We start from the raw sequence: 21,985 nt of genomic DNA on the forward strand, positions 1-21,985 counted from the left end.
CTGCAAAATTATTGTTTCCTGAGACGTAAGGCCCGTTGTTCACTGAATTACTGCTTATGGTTACATTAAAATTAAGAGTGCAAATGCGCCAGGGCTCCATTTTCTGTACAGTGATTAATCTAATCTAATCTTCAATTTCTGGGTCGCTCTGTGCCTATCTAGGTTCAAGGTGACTTACGAATCAAGAAGTTTACATTATGTTTAGGGATTTCAACAGTGAAATAAAAAGTAAGCCATATACTATGACATAATAATCATTCAATACCATCTACAAGCTCATAAACCACTGAAGCAGTACAGATCAATGTATGCTTACTTTCCCTGGTTTTATGTTATATGTAAAAGTTTGATAGACCACCCAGCCTTATCGGCTCAGGGTGGTTTACAGTATCAAAAAAAAAAAAGAAGTTTAAAAGAAGTAAAAACTCCCTTAAAATAACAGAAAAGACCTAACCACATCCAGAAAGATAGAAATTCGACCAAACATCCATTCATACTCATATTACTGTACTTGTTTTGTGTCCAGACGTAGTGAAACTGAAGTAATCTTCTTTTTTTCAGTCCTTATATGGACAAAAACTGGCCATAGAACTAACTAGTTAATGCTAGGAGGTATTTTTCTGTCCCTGGAGAGATCACAATTCAAGGGGACAAGTCCATAAAGTGGTGTCCAAACGTAGGCGCGACAAAGAAGCGCACATAGTGCCAATTTGATAATGGTGTTAAGGTGTGTCTAACCCATTGTAGACTACCATGTTTCTCCGAAAATAAGACAGTGTCCTATATGAATTTTGGGTCCAAATAAACTCACTAGGGCTTACTTTTCGAGGATGTCTTATTTTTTTTCATGTACAACAATCATCACTCCCTTCCTCTCCTCCACCCCAATTCTCCCTCTTTCCTTTCTCCTTTCCCCCCCCACCTTGTGCAGCATCTTTCTATCCCTCCCTCCCATCCCCCTGTGCAGCAGAACCCCACCGACCCTCCCACCGTGAGACTGATATATTGTACCTCCAAGACCTCCCAAAACAGTGGCAGCAGCAGCACTCTGAATGGGCCGCTTTGTGGCTTTCCTTGCTGGGGCCTTCCCTCTGCCGTGTCACTGATGACATCATCAGTAATGCAGAAGAGGGAAGGCCCCAGCGGGGAAGGCCACAAAGCGGCCTGTTCAGAGCGCTGCAGCCGCCACTTTTTTTGGATGCCTCAGAATGTCAGTCTCACGGTGGGATGGTTGGTGGGGTACTGCTGCACAGAGGGATGGGACGGGAGCTCAGAAATAGTGGAGACCTGGATTTTTAATTTTTTTTTTTTTAACCTAGGGATGGAGTCAGGGAGAGTCAGGGACATTCATGGGGGGTTGCGGGGTCGCTCATAACTAGGGCTTATTTTTCGGGTAGGGCTTATATTAGGAGCATCTTTAAAAATCATGCTAGGGCTTATTTTCAGGGAAACACGGTAGTAGTGGAGAGTTGCTTTGGCAAACCAAAACTTAGGCAGAACAGCTTATGCCAGGTCATTGGCAGGGCACAAGCTACTTACCTTAAGTGCACCTTGCAATGCATACCTCTATAAGGTTTGCGCATTGCATGGCAAGACACCCATGCAGTGGTGTACTAAGGAGGGGTGGACCGCCCTGGGCACCATCTTGGTGGGGGTGCCAGCGACTCTCTGCCCCCCCACACATACACACCTTGCTCATGCCCTCCCTTCCCCTCACCCCGTACCTCTTTAAATCTTTGCCAGTGTGATCAACTTCTCAGGCCTGCTGCTCGCGCTGGCTTGGCTCCCCCCTCTGAAATCACTTGCGGGTCACATGTCCAGGAAGTGACATCATAGGGAAAGCCAACGCTGGCATGAGCAGCAGGCCGGAGAAGCTGCTCGTGCTTGCGTAGATTTAACAAGGTACATGGCGGAAGGGAGGGCGCGAATATGGCGAGGGAGGTGGAGAAGGAGGGGGGGCCTTCTACCCTCGCTACACCACTGTACCCATGACCCACCAATGCTCTGCCTACTGGTAAAACCCATTTCCTGTAATTCACCATGCAACTAGGGTGCCAGATTTGTCAAACAGTGCATTTGGGACATCATTCACACATACTGCATAAATGCACCTCTTCTATAAATTAGTGCATGTCATTGGCACCTTTATAGGATTGCCCATCATATTTGCATCCAAGGCATGGAGGGTTGGGTGGCTTTTCCCAAAACACAAGGAGCTTCATTGGGTTGCGCACTGGGATTCTTTGATTCTCAGCCAACAGCCAAAGGAGTGGACACTGCTCTGACCCCAGGGACCGACCACTCTATTGGCACTTCAGGCCATTCTAGATTTCTGTTGACCTTTGAACCAACTGAATTTCCAGATCTCCTGTCATCGTTTGGTAAGCAGATGTTGCATGTTGACTGTAAGTATAAAGAACAGGTTCCTTTTCAAGTTTAATTACAAAAAAATTTGATTATATCGCATTATCATGTTTTCTAAGCGATGTACAAATTAAAAATAAACAGTGTGTTTGGGGAAGCAAAAGACTCGAAAGCAGACACATGAACAAAAGGGAAGTAGAGGGAACTAGAATGAGTGAAGACAAGGAGAAGATGGAGGGGAACAACAGTAGGTTAAGACATACCTAAGTTAGTGGACTCGTCGCTATTATGGTTCAAATGTGTCTTTAAAGAGAAACTGTTTTAGTTTTCCTTTAAATTTGTCTTGGTGCATAACAGGTCCCACATAAGACAACTCTGTATTCTTTTTTTAGGTGAAAGCTTATGAAAATAATACAACGCTTACGAAACGTTTCGTCTGGGACTTTGAGAGTAAGGGGCCACAGCAGAGCAGGCGTCCTCATATCTGTTTTATGAGATCTTTCTCGGATGAAGGGTGCTGGGGTAGGGAAAGGGTGTGTCACAATTGTAATTCGGTGAAGTGTCTGCCCCTTCATCTCCATCACCGCTCTTCCTGTCTGTGTAATAGACCCTTTTCTAGAAGGAATACATGATAATTGTACACCGAGTGCTTACAGCTTCCTTGGCAGTCATACTTCTCCCAGATCCATACTGTAAGGATACTGATATACTGTGTCTAATGTACATACCAACTGACAATCCTATAACCTTTCCACTGTAATGTGCCCCCATGTGGATGTGTATACAGTACATACTGTACATACAGATATATGTATGATATGTAAATATTTACTGGCAGTGTACAGGAAGGGTTGACATCGCAATGTTCAAAACTGTAGAGTCCTTGGAATGAGGAGATGGAAAGGGACTAGTCTGGTCACAAATTTTAGGTTTGTACAGTTCAAATTTATCTTCTGAAAGTATCATTTCTTGATAATTTCCAGGATTGTAAATTCTCCCTAAAATCACCCCATAATGACATTTTTTTAGAAATGGTATTGCACCCCAAAGAGATTCTTACCATCTTTTTTTCAACAGTCATGGTAGTTCTCAAGACCTCCAATCAACACAGTAATGACTCAGCATTTGTATTAAATATTGACCAGAATTGGTGTGTCTTACTACAGAAGGGGAATATTCCAAAGTAATTGACTGGTGGTTGTAGAGCTATGAGCTCAACAGCCGCAGTTTCATATCTTTTAAAAGTCTAATTAGGTTAACATTTAAAAAAAATGTTATTGCTACAAATACATTGGGAGACACTGCAGCTAATACAAGGAGAAAACATAAGGGGAATGCTGATTGCACTGGTGAAACAGTGTATACCCAGAGACGCAAGAGGGGGAACAGGCTTGGTGGATTGTGCCCAACTATGACAATATGACTAATTAAATTCTGGAATTTGTTGCTAGAGAATATAGTAGAATCAGTTAGCTTAGCGGGGTTTAAAAAAGGTTTGGCTAATTTCCTAAAAGGGAAGTGTGTAGGCCATTATTGAGAAATTCCTAGGATAAGCAGCAGCATAAAATCTGTTTAATTACTCGGGATCTAGCTAGGTATTTGAGACCTGGATTGGCCACTATTGGAAACAGGATACTGGGCTTGATGGACCTTTGGTCTGTCTTATGTTCTTATGACTAAAGCAGTCTTCAAATCCAAGCTAAAAGCCCACTTTTTTGAAGCTGCTTACAACTCTTAACTCCCTCTCATTGTCAGATATCTAGACCCACTGTATCATTTCCTCTACCAGAATCTCCCCAACCCTGAGATGTCCTGACTGCCTGTCCAAATTATATTGTAAGCTCTTCTGAGCAGGGACCGTCTATTCAGTGTTAAATGTATAACGCAGTGTGTACGCCTTTCAGTGCTATAGAAATGATCATTAGTGGTAGTGTATAATACGTAAACCGCTTTGATTGTAACCACAGGAAGTGGGTATATCGAGTCCCAATTTTTCCATCCCACAAACAGAGCTTTCAGGTTTTATGAAATGGTTCAGACCCAGACTCTTACCACTAGATGGAAGCATGTTTCTTCCAGCCCTGGGCTGGGTCAGTGGAAAAGAGGAAATATGAGAATGTCTCTGGTTTCTGTTTCGTGTCACTCCCCATTTCACATTGAATTCGTGAAAGGCCCCATGAAGAAAAAGAGAAGCAGCAACTGAGCCTGCTAAATCCCATCGTAGCAGTGTGTTTTATTGAATTTACTAGTATTTTAGCCCGTTACATTAACGGGTGCTAGAATATATGTCTGTCTGTCTTTATTTCTGTCTCTCTCTCTGTCCCGCTGTCTTTCTTTCTGTCTGTCTCTCTCCCTGGCCCCCTTTGTCTGTCTGTCTTTCTGTGTCTCTCCCTGTCCCTGTGTCTTTCTTCTTTTCTTTCTGTCTCCCTTCCTCCTGCTGGTGCTAGAATATATGTCTGTCTTTCTTTCTGTTTCTCTCCCTACCCCTGTCTTTTTCTTTCTGTCTCTCTTCCTCCTGCTGTCTTTCCTTCTATCTCTCTCCCTCCCTGGCCCCCTTTGTCTGTCTGTCTTTCTGTCTCTCTCCCTGCCCCTGTCCCTGTGTCTTTCTTCCTATCTCCTTCCCTACTTCCCTGTGCAGCAGCCGCAGCATTCCCTCTCCCTCCATTTCCCTGTGCATCATCATTTTTTCCCTCAGTCTAGCTTCTCCTGCCCCTCCTACACTCAGTACTTTAAACTTCGGCCTGGCCTGTAGGTCAGTGGTTTCTCGGGCTGACCGCCACCCGCTGCTGGTGGCTCCGTGCTCCGTGCTTGGCCGCCGCCAGCCACAGCGGCCTGCAGTCACCGGCAACCGCCAGCCGCCACAGCCTGCAGCCGCCAACAGCCACCGCGGCCTGCAGCTGCCGACATCCGCCATGGCCGACATCCGCCTCGGGGGGAAGAGAGAAAGAGAGAGAGATTCGTGCACATGCGCATTCCTACCTGCGGTGCCCTATAGCTCACAGAAAACGGGAGCACGCAGGTGGGAGTGCGCATGCGCGGCTTAGGGTTTTATTATATTAGATTTTTCCAACGGAGCAATATGCTTTTTCCTGCTTCCGCCCCATTAGGCTGGCAAGGGGCCAGGGCAGTGCTTTTCAGAACGTGGAGTCATCAGAGTTGCAGCTCTGGCTGCACGAGTCAGCAATTACAAGGAGAAAGCAAAAAACAGGAAACAAAAGCCTCCACTTCCAGCTCCTTCCACTGTCACAGACTCCTTCTGCATGCAAGAAGTGAACACGAGAGAATGACAGAGTCACCTGTACTAAAAGATGCCCAACACATATTTAGGGGCATTTTCAAAATACTAAGAAATCCCAAAAAACATCATAAATCGGTAGGGTTACCAGACGTCCAGATTTCCCAGGACAAGGCCTCCTTTTCAACGATATATCCGGGTATTGAAAAGCTTCCTGTCAAAATTGCATCGGGAAGGGGCATCCGCGCATGCAACACGGTGACATCATGCATGTGATGTCATTGCATCACGTCCACGTATGTAGGGATGCTGTCTGGGGCATGGCTGGGGGGGGGCAGAACGGGACATGATATAGGCAGAACGGAGAAGAAGAACATGGTGGGCCTGGGGGCGTGGCCTTGGGTCCTAACCCTATAAATCGGCACTTGGACATTTTCCTTACCAAAACGTCTCCGTGCCAGTTTTTGAAACTGTATTTCTGGTCGTCTCGAAAGGTGCCCTAGCCGCTCTGCATCCTGAACTAAATAAGAGTGTGTTAGAGGCGTTTTCTGGGCGGCTTAGACTTGTGCATCTTGCGCTAATAATTGAACCTTTCCCAAGACGTCCTGGATAGAACTTAGATGCCCGAGGCTAGACCTGTTTTAAAATCATCTAAGTGCCAAAAAGGTACTCAAACTGACCAGATGACCAGTGGAGGAATTATGTTATGACCCTCCCTCACTTCCCCAGTGGTCGCTTACCCCCTTCTAACCCCCCCAAATCAGAATGATGAACAGCATCACCTTGTATAGGAAATCCTAGTACAGCATTCCACACGTTTCTTAAGTAGCAGGTAGGTGGACTAGTGAAGATGTGGAACCAGATCCTGAACTTCCAACAGTTAAAATAGTCAAGGTTATTGAAGTCTTGAACAAATAAAATGTTTCACAATGTATAAACACAATTGCCAACAGTATATTCCAACAGTATAAAACCCATGATAGAACTGTGTTTGCAATGAACAGACCCTACACCGGCCGTGTTTCGGCAGTGTCTAGCCTTCTTCAGGGGTCTGTTCGACGAGTGTGCTGGCACGGCTGCGGTACTGGCTGGAAACACTGGTTCCACATATTTTCTTCTGCACATCCTGGTTTTTGTGGTGCCAAGGTCCATTCCTGTAGGTGGTAGGACCATCCTGGTGACATAGACCACCCCTACAGCGTTTTTCTGTCTTTGGGTGGGCTAGTGAACCACAGAGAGGAGGACCCAGGCCCATAAGCCACTCTAACCACTACGTTTATGGTGGAAAATGTGAGCCCATCAAAACCCTACTGTATTGCCATATAGGTGCCACTCGCAGCCATAAGGGCTATTGGGGTGGAAGACAGGTAGTTACAGTAGGTTTTGGGGGAGTTTGGGAGGGCTCACCATTCGTTATAAGGGAGTTATGGTGAGATGTACATTTGGCACCCTTTATATGAAGTTCACAGCAGTGCCCTTTAAGGTATCACACTGCTCTATTGGCCTGTCTATACAGCCATTCTATTACAATGCTGGCCCTTCCCTTCTGCATTAACTGTTTGGCCCCTTGGAAGATGGTCAGTCATTACACCTTTCTGATCCCAAAACACTGTTTCCTTTCCTGCTGATTTTTGGGCCTTGAATTTCTTTGGGCCTTGGAGAACCTGAATAGCACCATTGCACGGACTTTTGCTTTGTCTCAGGATCATAATGATGTAACCATGTTTCATCAACAGTAATTAGTCATTCCAAAAAGTTGGCAACAGCTCACTGAAAATGCTGCAAAGTCAACTTGGATGTGTCCACTCAATGTCGTTTCTCGTCAGCATTCAAACATTTGGGCACTTACTTGATTCACAGCTTCTGCATACCCAGCTGCTCATGGCTTATATACCCAACATGTTCCCTGGATATCTGTAGTGTCTCGGCAATTGTTTTAGCCAATATTCACTGATCTGCCAAAATCAGATCATGGACATGGTCAACAATTTCAGGAGCTGACACACTGTCTGATGCCTCCCAGCCCTTGCTGCCTCTTCGGTCTTGAAATCTCCACGCTGAAAGTTTACACACCACTTCTTCACCGTGGAGTATGATGGGCATTTGTCACTCAATGTTTGCATCATACATTTATGGATTTCCTTTGGCGTTTTCTTCTGCAGGAATAGGAACTTCATGATGGCTCTGAGTTCCACACTTGAAAATTCCTCACTTTTTATTGACATGGTTCAATCGACGATCTGAAACAATGATAAAACATAGCATTACGATTCTGCAAATTGGCACTTTGCAAAATAAAACAACGCTCTTTTCAGCTACAGTGGCAAGGATTTAGGAAGCTGGTTGGCCTGAGAACTCTTCAGCACCCTCTCGTGATCTGAGTAAGTGCTGTGGAAATTCCGGAAGGAAGGAGCAAAATTATTATTTTTAAAGTGTATTTCTGGAGTGCTACATCTGATAAAAAAAAAAAAAAACACATTAAGATCCTCGTAAAGGAAATGTTTAAAATCAAAGTGAATTATATCGGGCTGGGTAATTTGTTGCCAGACACACTAATCAGAAGTGCTGAAGGCCCGGGTCCTATTTTGAGCTCTCTTCAGCTGGGAGGCCATTGTCTGGGGTCCAGTCTGCAGTTCCAGCAGGCCCTGTGATAAGCAGAGAGTCAGCTGGTGCAGAGTGTGTGGCGGAGGAAACCATCAGTCATTCCTGGAACTGGGGGTCCGGGCCTAATCATGAACAGGACAACAGCGGCACCCAGATATTATCTGAAAGGCAGCCTTGCCCTCTCCCGCCTCATCCTAGATTCAGGCGTGGCCGTCTCATTTCAGTGACTTCGCTGCAGTATCAGTGTTATCGCTGTTGACTTTTCCTCTTGAACGGAATGACTTTCCCGTCCTGAAATGCTCTAAAACAGGATTTCATTTCCTTAACAATTTATTTAATTCGATTTATTTCCCGTGCTCTCCACGGAGCCCAGAACGTGTTACGTGGTAACATATATAACAGTTAGCAATAAGACATATAACAATTAACAGCAAGGAACAGAAGACTAAGGGAGCCGTGAGATGTTGCTTGTCCAGAAAAGACTGCCCAAGGCGAAGTATGAAAACGTCAAACCAGAACAACTGGCATAACAGGCTAAGTTGTTGTTTGATAAACAGCCACAGAAAAGATAAAACCTCATCAAAACGTTACATTCTAAAAGAGTCAAAAAATGATTATTTATTTACTTACAAATGCTTAATGCACATAAGATGCTTGCAAATGAAAAATATTCCCCACCCTGTTATGCCACAGTCCCGCCCCCAATTTCACCCTAGCAACACCCCAGTCCCGCCCCCCACTGCCTGCTCTCATCAGGCAGGGCATCCGCTGTCATGCTGGAAGAAACCCTGCAGTGCTCTAAAACTATCCCTAAACCTACCCCTAGAAGCAGGCAGGTTAGGGCAGGGGTAGGCAATTTCAGTCCTTGAGAGCCAGAGCCAGGTCAGGTTTTCAGGATATCCACAATAAATATGCATGAGATAGATTTGCATCTCAAGGAGGCAGTGCATGCAAATCCATCTCATACATATTCATTGTGGATATCCTGAAAACCTGATCTGGCTCTGGCTTTCGAGGACTGGAATTGCCTACCCCTGGGTTAGAGAAACTGCCCTGCAGAATTTATCCCCAGTAAAAGATAACCCCAAAGTGGCCTGATTATACTTGCCTAGTTCTAGTGTAAGGAATGCTAAAGGCAAGGAACTACAGGTACCAGCATGCACCAGGCAGGTGATAGCAAACCCACAAAGGGATTAGCTCCTGCAATCAGCTCTGCTGGGGGCAGGGTTAGTGAGCAGGGAAGCTATCCAGGCTCATTAGCAAAGCACCAGAGAACCACAGGTGTTTTGAGAGCAATCAGCCCCATGCTAGAGAATAGGGTGTGGTCTCTAGGCCAAAGAGTCAGCCACAAACTTACAGCATTCCTAGCCTGGATTCAGAAGGCAGAGACCAGCACTTCCCAAAGCAAGCAGGTAGAAAACCTCAGAGCTGAAGCCTCTAATCCTTCTTCTGAAGGTACTGAATATGAGATGGATATGCCAGAAGAAATATCAGTAGAGGATATTGAAGTGGAAACTGAGGAATTAGGTTGAGGGCATGGTCATAGAGTGAAGTCTGAGGGAAGTAAAAGCTTTTTCTGATAATGTGGTGTTGCCTCACAAAACAAAGTACCAAAGAAATTAAGAATGACTGCTTCTGATTAACTAAGGGTAACAGAAGAGTTAAGAAGCCCATGTTTAGGGGAGAGGGATAATTACACCCTGAGAATTGCTACAGAGGCAAGCGGTTTGAAGTTGCCATATTCTTTTCTTGAACTGTAAATTGAATAAGCATGGTGGGCTAACAGGCTGCTTAGCCACCAATTGAGAGGGTTTTTTTTTCTTTGTACGTTTTGAATGGCGCTACAGTATAAAGCCAAAAAATAAAGTCATCTTAAAATTCACACTAAACACCTGTACTGGACCTTTTCATTTTGATGCAGACACCCCCTCTACCCTCCATGCCTCATTCAACTGCTCGGCTGAGGTATGGATGACCCAGGTCAGGGCTCGGGCTTCTCCAATCCAGGTCTTACCCGGTCACACCACGCACGCCTTCCTGCCTAACGTGATTTCGAGGAAGCCTTTCAAAACCCAGACAAAGCGCCGGGTTTTGAAAAACCGTCCATAAAGAAAAAAAAAAAAAATCAGGAAAATTTAAACACAGTTCTAGTAGGGATAGGTAACCAATGCACCTTGCAATAAAATCCTGAGATACTGTCTGACTTCTTTAGTGCATAGATCAGGTGCAATGCAGTACTGGGAATTCTATTCAGTCTTTCTAATAAATACTGCAGGCAATCCAGACTAATTAGCACCACAGCTGGGGGGGGGGTGTGACCCATCAAAAGCGTACTGGACATTGGCGCACCGACAATCACTCCTTGACATTTGCACGCAGGACAAATGTGTACCGCTGCTCTGATCACTGTCAGGCCTTCCCGTTTGCACTCTGAGGGGGTGTGTGGGGTCCCCCACTTCAATTACAACTCCTCATGCTTCCGTTGATGGGGGGGGGGGTCTGAGGGAGGAACCCCCCAGTACACTTAAAACTCATTCTCTCCTCCCTAAGCCTGGCTCTTCCAATCTTACAAGGGGGGAACCCCCCCCCCTACAATTGTGCTGACGCAGTCTCAATTTTAACATTTCTGCAAACCCCCCCCCACATACACTATACTTATGATTGTGCCCTGAAATTCCCGCTCCCTTCATGTGTGCACTTGTCAGTGTGCGGATTTGATGAAGCGGAATTGTCGGGGCACAATTGTCCAGGGAGGGGGGGAGGATTCGCCTTCTAATGATAGAACAGTGTGGGACATTACTTCTGCCCCTGCGGTGACTGGAGGAGTATGGCATGTTGTCATCCCAGAAAGACCCTTGCCACGCCTGTCCCTTTCAATAACTTTATTCGTGATTTATTCCGCACACAAAGGAGCAAATAAACACCTGACCTGTACGTGTGAAACGATTCTTAAGAACCCAGTTCAGTAAAAACGCCCATTGACCATTCCTTTGATTTTTGGGCATCTTTTGCTTTTAAGGGGAGGACCCGGTTTTGCCAGCCTGTGGGAAATATCAGATTGCAGCCAAAAAAAACACCCGAAATGGCTCTTTCAGAAAAGAGAAGTGCCAACCACCAGCCTGGTGACATCAGGGTCAGGACAGCTACAGCATCAAATGTTGACACAAGGGGTGGGGGAATGGTGAGTGATCGCGTAAGAAAAGCCAGAAGAACCCCCACCCTGCCTGTTCTCCTAATGCACCCCTAACGTTTCCATATGGACAGGACACATTTGGGGAAGAACAAAGCCCAGGAACCTTCATCCATCAGGAGTTTTGTTCAGGCTAATGGATTTACAACAGTCTGGGATGCTTTCCTATAGCGGCGATGCTGAGGGTGGAGCCAGCCGCCTGGGCTCTCTCCCTCCAGCTGTTATTTAGCCGTCACCCTGGCAACAGATACAACAGTGAGTGAACGTCCCAGAATGAGCACTTCACTCCGAAGTCACTGTTTCCACTAAATGGCACTGCTCAGCCTGGAAACGGAGAAGTTCGGCATTTGGCAGGGGGAAACGTGTGGGGCACACCAGCACAAAAAGCACACGTGAATGTATTTAATCGCCCAGAAACAGTCCGCAGGGTTATTTATTGGGGGGAATTTATTAAGTGCCTGTATGAAGAGGTTGATCTGGTCCAGGGGAGGCGTGGCCTAGTGATTAGAGCTGCTGCCTCGGCACCCTCAGGTTTCGCGTCTGATCCCAGCCTGTTGCCCCAGGTTCCACAGATAAATTGTGAGCCTGCCAGGACAGATAGGGAAAAGGCCTAAAGGGGGCCTGGTTACTATTCAATGTTTTGGAATCCACTTTGAGTGAATCTCTTCATGAAAAAAAGTGGTTAATAAATCTGAATAAAAAAACATAAAGATTACAATAGTTACAAGTCTGAATATAAGCATTAATACAGTCTAGGGCGGTGGTCTCAAATTCGCGGCCCGCCAGGTACTATTTTGAGGCCCTCGGTATGTTTATCATAATCACAAAAGTAAAATGAAACAGTTTCTTGATCAAACGTCTCTTTAGCTATAAATGACAATATTATGATTAAGACTTAGCCAAAAGGAAAGATTTATAAACTATAAAGAGTTTTACCTCATGCAAAATTGTCATTTCTTTAATAAGACATTAACTATTTTTTCTGAGGCCCTCCAAGTACCGACAAATCCAAAATGTGGCCCTGTAAAGGATTTGAGTTGGAGACCACTGGTCTAGGGTTACTAGACGTCCGGATTTCCTTCTTTTAGAGCAGTGGTTCCCAACCCTGTCCTGGAGGAACACCAGGCCAATTGGGTTTTCAGGCTAGCCCTAATGAATATGCATGAAGCAAATTTGCATGCCTATCACTTCCATCATAGGCAAATCTCTCTCATGCATATTCATTAGGGCTAGCCTGAAAACCCGATTGGCCTGGTGTTCCTCCAGGACAGGGTTGGGAATCACTGTTTTAGAGGACATGTCCGGGTGTCTGGGTGGCTTTTCAAAACCTGGCACTTTACCTTGTTCAAAAGTAGGTTGAAAACCCAGCTTTTTTCAGACCAGCCTTCAACTCCTAACCCTACTCCTCTCTGCCCTCTGCTCTCCACCCTAGCCAGCAATTTAACCATCCCCTCTAACTGTAATCCCTACCCTTGCATCTTTTGCCTGTCCTTATTGATTAGATTGTAAGCTCATTCAAGCAGGGACTGTGTCCTTTGAGACTCCATAGAGCACCACCTACATCTGGTAGCGCTCTGTACATAATTACAAGTGATAGCAGTAGGCTAGTCTGACAAAATCATATGTTGCTTATAAGCAGACTTTAAATGATTGGTCTTCGACTGCCGCCACATCCACCATGTGGCCAGAGGCAGTGGAAAGAACTGAGAGAGGAAGGATATTCCCGCCTTCCTTGCTAGCACTGAACAACGGTAGATGCCCAGTTGGAGCTCAGGCCGCAACCAGTTTACTTCAAAGGGAGCTCATTCTAGATTTGTGGTTGATTAGCAGCGAAAGAAGGAAAATAATGGCCGTCCACTTAATTTAAAACCCCTTTGAAAGTGGCACAAAGAGCTGAGAGGGGCAGTAACAGCAGGTCACAGAGAGACGGCAGTCAGCCGTTGTTTGTAGACAGCTCATTGCTCGACCCCAACCACTGGTTGCCCGCATTTCTTCTCAGGCATAAATACAGCTATGTTCCTCTAAATATTTAATAGGGAATTGTCTGGAGGACTGATTCATCGACGACTCATTATTTCCATTCATACAATGCTTTCCCTACTCGGGCCCAGATGCACAAAGCTCCAACACCACAGTGAAAAAAAAAATATTACCGATGATACACAGCACAATAGCAGACAAATTATTTGCATACTATTCATGCGGACAATTTCCAGTAAAATGGGGTGTGGAACGATGCCTGGCGCATTCTCTGAAGAGCAACCACTAGGCACAGCTCCCCCACTCCTGTCGGGCTGCTCTCCCTTTCCCAATCAACTGAGCCGCAGGACACCACCCCCCCCTGATGACCCGGGACAGCACCCTTCCAACATCCCCCACCCCGTACCTTTTTCCCAAGTTGAAGGAGGGATGCTCACTCCCTCCTGCTTGAAAGACCCTCCCAACTGGCCCGTGACACCTCACACCCCCCCCCCCAACATCTCTGTACCTTTTGGTTGAAGATCAGGCAGGAGGGAGGAGCCTGAGGCATCTGAGCCAATCGGAGCCTTAGTCCCCTCCTCATCCTGGCATTTTGAAGAGGCGGGCCTGCCAACAGGGGGAGTGGGCATCCCTTCTGCCAGATTTTTAGTCATAATGTATGGGGTTGTGTGTGGGGTGTCATGCTCAGCAGGAGGGTTTTTGGGTTGGGACCTTTAACGGCAGGGTTTGCTGTCAGTGCTGAGCACTCGGGCACTGACAGGAAAGTAAGGCTATGACAGCTCAGACCCAGCCGTTAAAGTTTGCATGAGAAACAACGGATTTCCCTACTAATAAACTCATGTAAACTGTTCCCAGTTCTCCTGGGAGAAAGGTATAGAGAATTGAATGAATAACTAAACTTTCTGGTCCTTAGAAACAGGTGAGACAGTGGTCTGTACAGCTAACGTTTAAACATGCACTCTGCAGAACATATGACATGCAGTGGCTGCAGTGTCTCCTGCATCTCCAGGCCCTGCCTCTCCCGATGAAGAATTTCTATTATGGCTTCAACTGAAAACAGCAGACTCAAACGGGCCCAGTGCCAGCTCCGAAAACACAATGCCACAGGAATGCAGGAAGTGTGTCAGAGCAGCGCCAAGGACAGAAAAGGCTATGAAGAGAGGAGATGGAAATTTTCTGGATAGCCAGAGATAAAAAGACCAGGTCACTAAGCTAATAGGACTTCTGGGTAATTATGGCTACTTATGGCTTCCCGGATACAGCACCTAGGTCCGAATCGTGGAGACCCAGCTCCTAATCCCACCTCTTCAGTAAGTCACAGTACTGTTTTACATTGGAATGCACAGCCAGGAAATTCTTTGGAGCAGGGACCAGGTAGGCGTGTGATTAATTCCGAGGCCTCTGTATAGACTAAACTTTACCCTCACTAATAGACTTCATTCTTCTAAGGAAGTTGAGCAGTGAGAGAGAACATAAGAATCACTATACTGGGTTCAGAGCGATGGTCCATCTAGCCCAACGACTAATCCCAGGCACAGGTATCTGGCAGAATCCCAAAGAGTAAAAAAGATTCCAGAATTCCAACAATTCAGAAGATCCCATGCGACCAGTCTCAAGGATAAGTAGCAACCTAGCCCATGTCCACCTTAACTGCAGATTGTACTCCAGGGGCTTGTCCAAAACCTTTTTTAAACTCACATTAACTGCTGTTCCAACCTCCTCCAGCCATGAGTTCCAAAGTGAAATAAATATTTTCTTCCATTTGTTGTAAAAGTGTTACCCAATAAGTTAAGGTGATAAAATTCCGTGTGCGTTAACGTAAGATGACCAAATGGTTTGCTAAATTTGACTCTGTGTATGTCAACCTAAGAAGATCCAACACAACCGATTGAAGAACTAATTTAAAATCACAACCTGAGAAATATATCCAAAGTTTACTCAACCGTAACAGAGAACTGCCCTGCTAAGGATGTGTCCCGGCGGCGGCCGGTAAATGAGTAACTAGTGTCGACTACCAGGCCATGTCGTTTCCAGAGGGTCTGGCAGAGGCACTGTGGTTCTCCGGATTCTGTGGATCCTCTGTAGAGGAGTTTACAACCTGGGTCGGGGTCCAGAGTTTAGAGGGGATTTGCAGCTTCCTGCTCAAGTTAGGAGGGATCTAAGCCTGGGCCCCAGGCTCTGCTGCTACTTTGAAAGCCTCTTGGAAAGCTCTGCGCTGTAATTTATGGCAGCAAGGAATCTGGAGATAGTTATGTATTCCGATCAGTACCACAGGGGAAGGGGAGGCAGCAGAAAATGCTCAACACTTGGATCCTTCTTTCTGAAGGGCAGATCCTGCACCCAGGCCTTCCTCTCCTGCTCTTCTTGTTCAGTGGGCTCGGTGACAACCATTCATTATGATTTGTAAGTTATTCTTGGAAATAGGAAGCCTTTTGTTCCTGAGAGACAGACATTCCAGTCTGGTGGGTTAGGAGAATTCTTCTTCCTTTTCAGATCATCTGAATAGATTTTTTTTTTTTTTTTACCTGAAATATCCTTACAGGATGAACCTCCACTCACTTGTTCCGCCGGGAATTTTAGCATCTAAAGGAGTGCTTTGTGCAGTCTCTGTGCTCCGATTCGCTGCTGCCTTCCTCGGAATGCACCTTCCACCTGCCCTCCACAAAGATGGCCCACCTGAGCCTCCGCCAGCAGCAGATGCATGCCGGAATTGGCACACCTCTTCAACCTGTGGGCAATAGATCACGTCAAATACAATAGAGTTTCAACTTCCAAGTAAGAGTCGGAGGGTTTGGGCAAGCAGATCATTTTCATTTGGGGATTTTTTTCCCCCCTTTGGTTTAATCCACTATTAGGAAGTAACTACACTGAAGGTCGACACGGCAATGGGGCCAATTTGGCAGCTCCATACAAATCCATACGCCTCTGTATAAATCTCCGGTGAGGCCCTATTTAGAGTACTGTGTGCAGTTCTGGGGACCACACCTTCGAAAAGATGTAGCCAGCATGCAGTCAGTCCAGAACACGTAGGGCATCGGCTTTTAATCCCTGGGACTTTGTATGTACAAATAAAGACTTTTAGTGTTAAGGTTACCAGATTTTCCCAAAGGAAACTCCGGACCCGTGGACACGCCCTTATTTATTGTGATTCTAAGATCTACTTCTTCCTCCGTATTGGATCCAGTAGACCACTTGCCTTGCTGCTTATGATTGTAAGCTCTTCTGAGCAGGGACTGCTCAGAATGTATGGCACTGCGTATGCCTTTCAGCGCTATAGAAATGATAAATAGTAGTAGATGTAAGCGGGTAAGAAATTTTTTAAAATAAATAAATACTTCTTTAGACTGGTTTCCAGGGCGTAAAGTCCAACATCTGGTTTCAACATTCTTGTGGTCAGCAGGTGAGCTGGAATTTTCCTAAAGCTGCTGATAAAAGCACCCAAAATATTAATATTATTACATCAGTCTTTCCCCCTCCTCCCCCAACCGTGGACTATTTAAAATCTGTCCTACAGAAGGCTGGGCTTGAAAATAACTGGAAAGAATCCCTGATTCAATTAGGATACATGATACTCGGAAATGACCGCACTTATTAATTCCACAGTGGGCTGTTGGACGAGGAAGAGGTTGAGAGGGGGGGGGGGGACGTCTAGAAGCGGCAGTTAGAAAAAAGCATTGCACATCACTTGCTACCTGCAGCCTCTGGTCTGCTCGTGAAATTGGGCTGGCGTTAGGAATGGCAAACAAAGCCCTTGCCCTGGGCCTCCGTGCAGCAGAGGGTTCCATGCCCGCCTCAAGCTGAAGGAGACATAGCCTACGGAAGGCTATGGGGTCCCTCCCCACTTTCTACCCTGGGCCTACGCAGCTCTGTACAGAGTCATAAAGGTGACAGTCCCTGCTTGAAAGAGCTTACGCTCTAAACAGCCAAGACAGACAAACAAGATGTCATGGATACAGTTAAGGGGAAGGGTTAGTCCGCTGGCAGGGTTGGAGGGCAGAGGGGAGTCCAGGGCAATCAAGCCATTGTGACATCACTGATGAGGTTGGCTCTTATTGGTGGAATGAGGCATTATGACATCACAATCTCACAAAGACTGAAACTCTTGGTTGGGGGCAGTGGGGAGAAGGTTTATGGATTGAAAGCTATATCAAAAGGTGGGTTTTCAGTCTGCTTTTAAACGACGGAAAGGGCTTGGCAGACAAACTCAGGTAATTTATTCCAGGCATAGGGGGCAGCTAGATGAAAGGAGCAAAGTCTGGAATGGGCAGTGGATGAGAAGGGTAAAGATAAAAGCAGCTGATCTGAGAATGGAGTTCTCGGGGAGGCGTATAAGGAGAGATACTGAGGGTCCTCTGTAGGTCTAGCGCTAGCCCTAATACCTCTCTGTCCAGGGATCTTAGCGACAGTGGCTCCATCCCCATGATGTCAGCAGAGTTCCTGGGTATATTGGTGGTCACAAGGGAACTGTGGGCTGCCAGTGAAGGGGCTTACCTCCTGCTTCTCTGGTTGGGGGCCACTGTGAGACTAGCTGCAGGATGAAGGATGTTATGGTGAATTTATTCTAATTTCACGATAGTCAGAGTTTAGTGTCATCAGCCATTGTGGCTCCTTGTTGAGGAGCGTGAGGTGGGGCAGCATGGCAAAAATTAACATAATGTCATTTGGATAATGAAAAAAGAAGCCTTGGCAGCCACTCTTCCATTTCTTCAGTCAGCCCTGAAAAATGAACCATGAGATCAGTCAGGATGGTGTCATTTTTACGGTGTTTTGCCAAGATCTATAAAATGAGTCTCTCACACAGAACTGTCACAGTTGCCGAATCAGCATTACTGTGGCCTGTGAGGGCCTGACTTGGCTGTTTTCGGCTGCATTCCTCATCAGAGACTGACTTGCATCTCTCCACTCAGTAATACTGACTGCAGGTTTCTTTTGCCATTCCCTTCTATGTGATTGCCGGGAATAAAACAAATGTTGCTGCTTTTAAAAAAGATTTGGACAAGTTCCTGGAGGAAAAGTCCATAGTCTGTTGTTGAGACAGACATGGGGGAAGCCACAGCTTAGCCTGGATCGGTGGCATGGAATGTTGCTACTATTTGGGATTTTGGAATCTTGCTACTTTTAGGGATTCCACATGGAATGTTGCTACTCTTTGGGGATTCACATGGAATGTTGCTACTCTTTGGGGATTTTGCATGGCCAGATGGGATAGACATGTGGGATCTATCCGCAAAGATAAATAGGGAGGGTCATTAGAGTGGGCAGACTTGATGGGCCGTGGCCCTTATCTGCCGTCTATTTCTATGTTTCTATTTCTATGAATGTTGCTACTATTTGGGATTTTGGAATCTTGCTACTTTTAGGGATTCCACATGGAATGTTGCTACTCTTTGGGGATTCCGCATGGAATGTTGCTACTCTTTGGGGATTTCGCATGGAATGTTGCTACTTTTAGGGATTTTGGAATCTTGCTACTTTTAGGGATTCCACATGGAATCTTGCTACTCTTTGGGGATTCCGCATGGAATGTTGCTACTCTTTGGAATTCTAGAATGTTGCTACTCTTTGGGGATTCCACATGGAATCTTGCTACTTTTAGGGATTCCGCATAGAATGTTGCTACTCTTTGGGATTCTAGAATGTTGTTACTATTTGGGTTTCTGCCAGATACTTGTGACCTGGATTGGGCACTGTGGAAACAGGATGCCAAGCTAGATGGAGCATTGTTCTGACCCAGTAAGGCTAATCATATGTCCTCCCACCCATTCGAAGATGCAATAAAGCCAATCCTGAAGATCATCCTTTCAGTCCAGCTGTGTCACTGCTCATCATGGTCTGGATATTATACATGTGAAGGGAAATTCTATCAGCTATGTTTGCTTTGGACCAGATTCTATAAATGGAGCTGATAAAATTTGGCTGTCAATATTATTCCACAAAGGGTTGCTTTGGGATGAGCACTCTTTATGGAATAATGTTGAGTGCTGAGCGTCTTTTATGAATGTCCTTGACTCACCCAGGCCCCTCCCACAACCACGCCCCCTTCTCATTTGCACGCGGTCAATTTGCCCATTGTTACAGAATAGCACGTAGCCAAATCGGTGCCAAGATCACAATTAGTAACAATAGAAATGCTTGTTAGCTCCATAAATTAAATATCAGAGTCAATTAACTAATTATTTTGAGTTCCAGTCTGGGATCTGTGCCCAATTTGGGGGAACCTTTATAGAATCTGGGGAGGGGGGTGTAACTGCTGAAATACTTGGCCTTACATGTGTAGATCCCACTATAACATGGTGTGTAATGGAATGGGGTTGGAGCATGTGGGGGCAAGTTGCACACCACCACACCCAGGTGCACCTCCATTGAGTTGGCATAAGTCAGCCCCCACCTTTGTGCACAGAAATGGATTGGCTGATAGTGCTGTGTGGCACCCACTTACACAGTTGACCCCTTAGAGCTAAACAGGTAAGTGCCATAAGTGTTTAATTTTCACTGGCTCTTACCTGGCACTGCTGCTTTTCTGGGTGCCGGCAATATTCCAACCAGCAAGTCCTAACTTTATCTGGGCAATTATCCAGTTGGCACACTGAATGTCGCTGCTAACCAGATAAATGCTAACTCTACTCGGTCTCCACTGGCATTATCCAAATAGTGCTGCTGAAAATCTGAGTAGGGATTTATTGAGCAAGAATTATCTGGGTAGGAGCCATTCCTACCTGGAGAAAACATCCTTGAATATCGAACCTTCTATATAACTGACAATTGAAACATAGAAACATGACGACAGATAAAAGCCAAATGATCCATCCAGTCTGCCCAGTAATGTTGCTTCACGCTAGTTTCTCCACAGACTGTGTCGGTAACGCCACCTCAGGTTTCACTATTGCCTCATGGTAACTGTATTAATACTCTGATATAATAAATACCTGTAATAATTTAAAAATGTAGTCAAAGTTTAATTTCAAAATGTATCACTAGTGATAAATAAGTGTTATATTAGGCTTTAATAACTTCTACTGTTGAGTGTTATTTTCTTACTTTCTTTGGGGTTAATAAACGGCATTTGCAAAAATAAATTCAAAAAATTCAGTGGAAGAGATGTGGTTCCCACCTCCCCACCCCAGACCCAGCAGACTGGATGGGCCATTTGGCCTTTATCTGCCATCATGGAATTGACGGTAGCTGTGCTTGTAGCAATTCCTCTGAGGGTCCGAATAAAGCACGAGCCTCTCCCTTACACTCAGGCACCTGGGAATCTATGAAAAGGGTCAAGCCAGTGCTGAAGGGACAGTTCCCTGGACTGGAGGCTTTACAACATGACGGCATCTCAACCCCATCACAAGATGAGAAGGAATTGCAAAATCAAATACATTGTCTCACATTTTGTGACACTGAGAGGTCTTAATACATGGTCTTCCAAGGTGGTGGTTTGAGGAGTAATAGCAGAAAATATTTCTTCCTGAAAACAGTGTCGGTTGCGACAGAAACAGAAAGAGGATTCATGAAGGCATGGGTTAAGCACAGAGGATCCCTTTCTGTGAAGGAGAAAAGTGTAGTTACTTACCTGTAACGTAGGTTCTCCGTGGACAGCAGGATAGTCAGCCACATATGGGTGTTGTCCCAACAGCTCCCAATTTGCGGGTAAGCTCTCCAATAGCTCAGAGAGATTTTTTTTTTTTTCTCTGAGCACGTGCAGTGCCCGGGCCCTACCCATTTCCCCCTGCTTCCCCCTAATCCCCAGTCTTTAGTTTCCGCCCGTTCCCATCGGTCGGATTTTTCCACAGCTCTCCATTTTTCTACAATCAAAACTTGTTCTACTTACCATCTTGAAGATGCCAGAAACATCAAAGAAATGTCCGGGCTGCAGGAAAAGGATGAGCACACTGGACCCTCACGACCTGTGCGTTCGCTGCTTGGAGTTTAATTTGGTAAAGTGACACTGTGACAAAAGGCAGCTTGAGCAGAGCAGATGGATCTTCCCAACCTTTATCTCTCATCTTACTCAATGCTTCTGTGTTTCTTCCACTGAACAATCAATACAAGTAAACCTCTAATTTTATTATCAAAGTAGTCCTGTAGTAATAAGAGTTTTAAACAGCTATTGGAGGTGTAAATTTTCACTGATAAAGTTCTGGGGTCATCATTTAAATGGAATCAGTCATTCACTAGTGGCCAGTGAATGTATAACTTTGCTATCTGGGAATTTTCAGCCTTTACTTGGATAGCATTTGGCCAAATGTTTTCCGATTTGCTCAATACTATCTATGTACGGTCCTAAAGAGGTTGGGGGAGGTGAAAAGAAAGGGCAGAGCGAGAGCAGGCCACAAAATCATCCAGATATAAGAGATATTCAGCCTATTTTCGGATATGGTGTGTTTTTAGTTTAGGCCTAAGTATGTGCGGCCATCCACATCCAAATGTATCTCACTAATTTTGCGAGATTTTCTCTAGATGCCTATCAGTGTATGTGTTGAATTGAAAGTTCTCTGTACCATCTTTAGGCTGTTGAAGGACGACTGCCCCGTTGTTTTGCGATCATTACTACATATCTACCAACCGACTCGTACGCTGCGGTCCGTGGATAAGAAGTGCTCGGAAGCGCCTTCGCTCAA

The 21,985-nt window shown here is 45.5% G+C and overlaps 1 protein-coding gene across 3 annotated transcripts in view; it reads left to right on the top strand.

The window, feature by feature from the left end:
- Positions 1–9,478: 9,478 nt before the first annotated feature.
- DPYSL3 (dihydropyrimidinase like 3) overlaps positions 9,479–21,985 on the top strand; it is a 76,352-nt gene continuing 63,845 nt past the window's right edge. The window contains exon 1 of one of the 3 annotated variants that reach the window (XM_033927034.1): positions 9,479–9,615. In XM_033927034.1, coding sequence (XP_033782925.1) covers positions 9,508–9,615 — 108 coding nt within the window. In that variant the 5' untranslated portion in view covers positions 9,479–9,507. Of the gene's footprint in view, positions 9,659–14,602; positions 14,684–21,985 lie in introns of those variants that run through there. The other 2 variants (XM_033927038.1, XM_033927036.1) reach the window with 2 other exon arrangements.

This window comes from Geotrypetes seraphini, chromosome 18 (assembly GCF_902459505.1).
Source record: "Geotrypetes seraphini chromosome 18, aGeoSer1.1, whole genome shotgun sequence".
NCBI classification, from domain to species: domain Eukaryota; kingdom Metazoa; phylum Chordata; class Amphibia; order Gymnophiona; family Dermophiidae; genus Geotrypetes; species Geotrypetes seraphini.